This window comes from Myotis lucifugus, unplaced genomic scaffold (assembly GCF_000147115.1).
Source record: "Myotis lucifugus unplaced genomic scaffold, Myoluc2.0 scaffold_4083, whole genome shotgun sequence".
Classification (NCBI taxonomy): Eukaryota; Metazoa; Chordata; class Mammalia; order Chiroptera; family Vespertilionidae; genus Myotis; species Myotis lucifugus.
The window spans coordinates 5,022-13,138 of NW_005875131.1; the positions used below are offsets into that span (position 1 = coordinate 5,022).

The window sequence follows — 8,117 nt, forward strand, 5'->3', positions numbered from 1 at the left end:
ATGTATATACATATAAGTGTGTGTACACGTGTTTATGTATATGCATACATGTGTCCAAATGTTTATGTACATACTCAGAAGTGTGTGTACACATGTTTATGTATATGCATGCATGCATGTGTCCAAATGTTTATGTACATACTCAGAAGTGTGTGTACACATGTTTATGTATATGCATGCATGCATGTGTCCAAATGTTTATGTACATACTCATAAGTGTGTGTACACATGTTTATGTACATGCATGCATGCATGTGTCCAAATGTTTATGTACATAGTCATAAGTGTGTGCACACATGTTTATGTATATGCATGCATGCATGTGTCCAAATGTTTATGTACATACTCAGAAGTGTGTGTACACATGTTTATGTATATGCATACATGTATGTGTCCAAATGTTTATGTACATACTCATAAGTGTGTGTACACATGTTTGTGTATATGCATGCATGTATGTATCCAAATGTTTATGTACATACACGTGTGTGCACATGTTTCTGTCTATACATATGTGTGTACAAATGTTTATGTATATACACAGAAGTGTGTGTATATACACATAAGTGTGTGTACACATTTATGTATATACATATATGTGTGTTTACAAATGTTTATGTATATACACATAAGTGTGTGTATATACACATAAGTGTGTGTACACGTTTATGTATATACATATATGTGTGTGTACAAATGTTTATGGATACACACGTACGTGTGTGTGCACACGTTTATGCATATGGGAGCGCTGGGCTCTCACTTTCTGCTGGGTACTTGTGTAATTGTCTGTTTGAAGACAGAAGCTATATACGTGGTGAAACTCGGTACAAACTGACTCAAATTTTAATTCTCGAAACCTCCGTTCAGTGAACTCTCTGGCGTACACCAGCTATTACAGCCAGGGAAACCTCCTTTTTAAAAAACTTCTCATTTAGGTGGTGATACTTAGTCAAAATCAAATGTGTTCTCCTTCTTAGGTGAAGGCACCCTCCTACTGCAGCCCGGAAAACACGAATTCCCATTTAGCTTTCAACTTCCATCTGAGTAAGTGCGACAACGGTAACTTTTTAAAATTTTCTTCCCTGCCCCACGTCCATCCACACATGAGGGTACAGTCCCTTTCGGCTCTCGGGTGTGCTCGCTTATCCCGAAGAACCCCCAAACAGACCCGCCCCGGCTCAGGCTCACGGGCACGCCCGGGCACACCTGGGCCCGCCCCTGCTCTCACTCATTTTTCTTTTAACCGAACCAACATGCTAAGAGCTTTGCCTGGCGTGTGTGTGTGTGTGTGTGTGTGTGTGTGTGTGTGTGTGTGTGTGAATGTGTTTTTTAATCTTTATTGTTGCAAGTATTACATAGGTCCTCCCCCCCCCCCCCCCCCTTTAACCTCCTCCAGCCCAGCCCGCTCTGGTGTGGTTACCTGAGCAATAATGCTTAGACATTCATGTCTCTGGCTGCCTCAGGCTCTTGGTCACGTCCTTCAGCGGGAAGTACGGAGGCATTCAGTACTGCGTGAGGGCGGTCTTGGAGAGGCCCAGGCTCCCCGAGCAGAGTGTCAGGCGGGAACTCCAGGTGATCAGTCACATCGATGTCAACACGCCGGCATTACTCGTAAGTCCTTCCTCCTTCCTTCCCGCCCCTGCCCTCCCTTCCTCCTTCCTCTCGTGGTGGAATCCACGCCGAGCCAGTTTAGGGCTCGTCTGCCCTGTCCCTTTCTCGTAACCCCGTGGTTGGCAAACTGCAGCTCGCGAGCCACATGCGGCTCTTTGGCCCCTTGAGTGTGGCTCTTCCTAAGCCTTAGGACAGTGATGGCGAACCTATGACACTCCTTTTTTTGGTTGATTTTTCTTTGTTAAATGGCATTTAAATATATAAAATAAATATCAAGAATATAAGTCTTTGTTTTACTATGGTTGCAAATATCAAAAAATTTCTATGTGACACGGCACCAGAGTTAAGTTAGGGTTTTTTCAACATGCTGGCACGCCGAGCTCAAAAGGTTCGCCATCACTGCCTTAGGAGTTACCCTAATGAAGTTCATAACAATGTATCTACCTGTGTAGTTTCAGTTTAAAAAATTTGGCTCTCAAAAGAAATTTCAACCGTTGATATTTTTTTGTAATATATTTTATTGATTTTTTACAGAGGAAGGGAGAGAGATAGAGAGTTAGAAACATCGATCAGCTGCCTCCTGCACATCTCCTACTGGGGATGTGCCCGCAACCCAGGTACATGCCCTTGACCGGAATCAAACCTGGGACCTTTCAGTCCGCAGGCCGACGCTCTATCCACTGAGCCAAACCGGTTTCGGCGAGTACTGTTGATATTTGGCTCTGTTGACTAATGAGTTTGCCGACCCCTGTACCCATAGGCATTCATCCTACACCTGTGCTCCGAGGTTGAGCAAATGACAAATCGCGTGTGTGAACGCTATGGGCCGCTTCTGCCAACCGGTGACGCAGGCCGGGGACGCACGGATAAGGCTTATTAATAATAATAACGCGGACCCGGAGAGCCCTCACTTCCCCCAGAGCCGCCACACGCACGGGGCTCCACCCTCCCGTAATAGCAGGTTGGGGAGCAGCAATTACGCAAGAGTATTAATCACGCGCAGCCTGTGATTGAGGCCCGGGCCATTATGCTGTGCACCCGGCCCTCTCGCGTGTCATTTGCTAACACGAAGTACGCGCATGCAGCTGTGTGGGGATCCTTTCACTGATCATCTCCTTCTGACAGATCTGGCCGCGTGACAGCATTGAACTTCTAATAACCACCCGGAATACCGCAGCCCGAGGAGAAAGATTGGGGCATAAGTAACAAGGGAATGGCCGCGACGGGGGCTAATGAGCGAGGTTCTTTTATCTAAACCCACATTATCAAAATCATATAAAATTATACCTTGTGCTTTCATGATAGCTGCTGGGACCTAATGGTTCTTCATTTCAATATGAATGATTTTTTTTTTTTTTTTACTTCATAAAACATACTGGGGTCATTCAAACTTTTCATCATGACACTGGCCACAAAGATGTTATTTTAATATGGGAGGTTTCTTTTTTTTTTTTTTAGCTAATGCTTTTAAAGATAAGGGGGAAAGCCAGGAGTTAGAGGAGTTGTTTAACTCTATTTTCGCATGAAAATGGAATAGAATTTACTCGAATGTTCACCTTTAGATTGTGAAAATATTAACAGATATGCCCTGTTTGCACATTTGAGATCCAAATCATAAACGAACTGGCACCCAGGGATCCGGTTTATAGCTATGGCTTACCCCCGGCTTAACACCTTTGAAAACTGACAATGCTACGTGTCTTGTATTTTTAAACACTAATTCGAATTGGAAGATAAACTGTTTATGGGGCCATTGTGGCAAATGATTTAAAGAGCTTTTCTTTTTTGCCAAAAAAAAAAGAGATACTATTATCCTTTATTATTCTTTCTTTTTAAAAAATATATTTTTATTGGTTTCAGAGAGGAAGGGAGAGAGAGTTAGAAACATCAGTGATGAGAGAGAATCATTGACTAGCTGCCTCCTGCACACTCCCTACTGGGGATGGAGCCCTCAACCCAGGCATGTGCCCTTGGCCAGAATCGAACCTGGGACCCTTCAGTCTGTAGGCCGATGCTCCACTGAGCCAAGCCGGCCAGGGCTACTATTCTTTCTATAAACAAAGAAGGAAAACATTGTAAAGTTGGGCTTTACAATGAACGTGTGATCTGAGCATCTTGTAACCCGAGCCTTTTGAGTCTGGTATCATTTCCTTTGCTGCTTGTGGATTGGAAAGGGCGGTGGTGTGTTCATAACCATTGGGATCCTTAACCCTGGGTATGTTTTCCTGCCATTACACCAAAACCACAAGCCATTCTACGTTAAAAACACTGGAAATATCTGCCTAACAATGCATTTTGAAGGAAGTGGGGAGGAAAAAAGGGCCGTTGGCTTATCCCACAGTATACATGCCAAAACACATAGAACATGATGATTATTGATTTTTCTGCCATTTCTCCTTTAACCTGATCTCCGTATTAAGTCTTAAAATAAAATAGTAGTTCTCACATGTTAACAGGGGTGACTAGAGGTGCTGGTTGCTTTTGTAAGGGATGGTATATCATTTCCCGGAAACACAATGACTAGGATGGTCCCACCCTAACGTGAATCTGAACATTCACCTGAGTTTTCCTAAAAAGGGAATGATTTTCAGTGCTTCCTGTTTCAGTAAGTATTCTACCTAAAATGTCACGGGAGATCAGAGAGGTTGATCTGTCTTTCGGAAGACATTCCTTTACAACTCCGTCAGGAAGAATAACATCATTTTCTAAGTTTTGTGAATTTCCTGGACTGGTGTAATTAAAGCTGTTTTATTATTTGGAATTTCCAAGAGCCCCGTATTGAAAACTCAAGAGAAAATGGTTGGCTGCTGGTTTTTCACGTCGGGCCCCGTCTCGCTGAGTGCCAAAATCGAAAGGAAGGGATATTGTAACGGTAAGCACGATGTTTGGAAAGTTCACATGGCAAATGCATTCATTTTATTCGCTAAATTTAAGTGATTTTAAATAATGTGTTTTTGTCATTTCTGAAGTATACACTATTTTAAAACATGAATAATAAATGTTGCTGTTTTTAATGTAAATAATTGATATGTAGCCCGGCCGGCATGGCTCAGTGGTTGAGCATCGACCTATGAACCAGGAGGTCGCGGTTCGATTCCCGGTCCAGGGCACATGCCTGGGTTGCGGGCTCGATTCCCCAGTGGGAGGCGTGAAGGAGGCAGCCGGTCCATGATTCTCTCTCATCATTGATGTTTCTTTCTCATTGATGTTTCTATCTCTCTTTCTCCCTCTCCCTTCCTCTCTGAAGTCAATAAAAATATATTTTTTTTAAAAAGTAAATAATTTATATTTAAATATTTTTGAGTGGACAAGTAGATTCCAATAAAACGCCAGGTATTCCTGACATCAGTCCCGTTACTCTTACGCCTGGGAAAGTGGGTAAATACTGGCATCTTGTTTTCATGTGAAAGAATGTCCATGGCAGTGTTGCTCAGAGGAGAGCTCTTATACGAAAGCGCTGCTGGGCATTCTGACTCCACGCTGGGAATACAAACACTCGGGGCTGGAATGTAGGACACCGGCCAGCTTAACAGTCCGCTGATATCAGAGCTCCCATGTGAAGGGCCCCATTCCGTCCCAGGGATCTGGCCCCCCCCACCCCGGGGTCCCGGATTATCGGAAATGAAGGGGGGATGGTAGGTAGGATGGTGGGCGTACATGCGCATGTAAAACTTGCCCACCATGCATTGTTTTATTCCTGCCTGACCATCCAGTCCTTAAATAAGGCTCCGTTCTTGGGGCGGGGGGGGGGGGGGATTTAATTGGGGGGCACTGAGCTAGTCAGTGATCTTTTGTACTTAATACGGCATTCAATCATTAACTTGTGTGTCTTATCTTAATTTTTAAAGATATTAGTCATTTACATCACTTTAGAACTGATAAGCTAATATCACAACATTAGAAAGTGAATAATCTATAATAGTAAAAGGGTAATATGCTAATTAGACCAGAGGACCTTCCAGACGAAGCCAGGCTGCAAGGGAAGCCCTGATGCCGGGTGCTAGAGGGAAGCCAGTGCTGGCAGCTGGGGGAAGGAAGGCCTACTCTTGAATGAATTTCATGCATCAGGCCTCTAGTCCTATATAATAAAAGGCTAATATGCAAATTGTCCCCTTGATGGGGAGTTCAACCAGGAGATCGACCAGGGGACGGAGACGGCTAGCCAACCACCCACAGCCCCTCCCTCCCGGTTGGCCCCGCCCCCAACCCCCCCCCCCCCAACCTGTGCATGAATTCGTGCACCGGGCCTCGAGTGCAATAAAACAACGTCCACCACAACCTGTAGTGAATTTTCATTCCTCCGACTCAGATTTACAATAAGTTTTCCATCGGGGCTTCTCAAAACTTGTTGGAGTTTTGTTTCGAACCTTCCAGCTTTCCTTGGTTAACAGCTCTACTCCATCGTGGGGAGAACTTCCTGCAAAGTCTCTGAAGGTTTTGTGTGGTTTTTTTTTCCATTTTAGGAGAAGCTGTTCCAATCTATGCAGAAATAGAGAACTGTTCCTCCCGCCTGGTCGTCCCCAAAGCTGCTATTTTCCAAACCCAGACGTACATGGCCAGCGGGAAAACGAAGACCGTCCGGAACATGGTCGCCAACGTGCGAGGAAACCACATCGCTTCTGGGAGCACTGACACGTGGAACGGGAAGATGCTGAAAATCCCGCCCCTCCCGCCGTCCATCCTGGACTGCTGCATCATCAGAGTGGAATACTCGCTGGCGGTAAGCAGAGCTCTCGGCAAAACCAGCAGCCGAATGGAGCAGTGCCGGCGCCATGGGCCTGGGACTATGCACACTTGATACCTAGGGAACTGGCATTTCAGGGCAGCAGCACTGCACCAAACTGTGGACCCTACAAGCAAAACTATCCCCCTACAGCAGCGGTTCTCAACCTGTGGGTCGCGACCCCTTTGGGGGTCGAACGACCCTTTCACAGGGGTCGCCTAAGACCATCGGAAAACACATAGATAATTACATATTGTTTTTGTGATTAATCACTATGCTTCAATGATGTTCAATTTGTAACAATGAAAATACATCCTGCATATCAGATATTTACATGACGATTCATAACAGTAGCAACATTACAGTTATGCAGTAGCAACGAAAATAATTTTATGGTTGGGGGTCACCACAACATGAGGAACTGTATGAAAGGGTCGTGGCATGAGGAAGGTTGAGAACCACTGCCCTACAGGATTTAATTAAATGACATGAAAGAATTCAGGTGCATGGCGGGTGCTTGTTGTATTGAAGGACACGAACTTCCTCTTCTATGGTTATTACGTAAGCCACGCTCACTAGCAGTGAAGTGTGTTAAAGCCACGGTTCCCTGTCCCTGAGTGTGCGCAGTATGTGGTGCACTCCTGTGGTCTGGTCTGTCCTTCCGTTTATTGGGTCTCGACAATGGACAATTGTATGGCGGGGCAGTGGCAGGCGACAAAGGCATTTGTTTCTATGAAAAAATAAATGAATCAGCTGTTTCTGTAAGGTTTAACTTGGTTGGTGCCTTTTCTTGTTTTTAAAAACATATTTTATTGATTTCAAAGAGGAAGGAAGAAGGAGAGAGAAACACCAATGATGAGAATCATTGATCGGCTGCCTCCTGCACGCCCCCTACTGGGGATGGAGCTCGCAACCCAGGCATGTGCCCTTGACCGGAATCGAACTCAGGACCCTTCAGTCCCTAGGCCAGCCGTGGGCAAACTACGGCCCGCGGGCCGGATCCGGCCCGTTTGAAATGAGTAAAACTAAAAAAAAAAAGACCGTACCCTTTTATGTAATGATGTTTACTTTGAATTTATATTAGTTCACACAAACACTCCATCCATGCTTTTGTTCCGGCCCTCCGGTCCAGTTTAAGAACCCATTGTGGCCCTCGAGTCAAAAAGTTTGCCCACCCCTGGCCTAGGCCGACGCTCTATCCACAGAGCCACACAGGCTAGGGTTGTTAGTGCCTTTCTATGTCTTTCATTTCCTTTTTCTTCTTTTTTTTTTTTGGCATAATAGGTGTATATTCACATCCCTGGTGCTAAAAAACTGATGCTGGAGCTGCCCCTGGTGATCGGGACGGTCCCGTACCACGGCTTTGCCAGCAGGAACTGCAGCATGGCCAGCCAGTTCAGCGTGGACATGAGCTGGTGGGCGCTGGCGCTTGCGGGAACAGCCCGAAAGTAAAGGGCCTGCGGTTCTTCGCGGGATGGAAGCTTTGCACGCGAAGTACCCTCAGCACAGGGACGGGGAAAAAGAGTGAGGCCTTCAGATGGGAATTCCTGGCTGCCCCCAGAGCAACCCTTTCTCTTCCTTTTTACTAAAACCCATCAGAAAGTTTTACGAAAAGGCCACTGAAAGTTCAGCTTTGCCCAGGAAAAAAAGGCCTACCTTTTCCTTGATTCTGGGGGAGGAATAGTAAAGGAACGAAAGGGAAGCAGGCTGAAAAGACAGGGCCATAAATTTTTCTTTAGCCAAAGTTCTTTTTTTTGTTTTTAAATAATGCTTTTATTGG

At 45.2% G+C, this 8,117-nt stretch overlaps 1 protein-coding gene across 1 annotated transcript; it reads left to right on the top strand.

The window, feature by feature from the left end:
• Window positions 1-952: 952 nt before the first annotated feature.
• LOC102422577 (arrestin domain-containing protein 4-like) lies at window positions 953-7,865 on the top strand (the record flags this gene model as incomplete). Its single annotated transcript, XM_023749227.1, is given in 6 exon segments — window positions 953-1,047; window positions 1,467-1,614; window positions 4,384-4,486; window positions 6,078-6,334; window positions 7,622-7,771; window positions 7,773-7,865. Coding segments are annotated over 6 exon segments (846 nt in total), but the record flags the coding sequence as incomplete, so codon positions are not given.
• Between the last annotated feature and the right edge of the window lie 252 nt (window positions 7,866-8,117).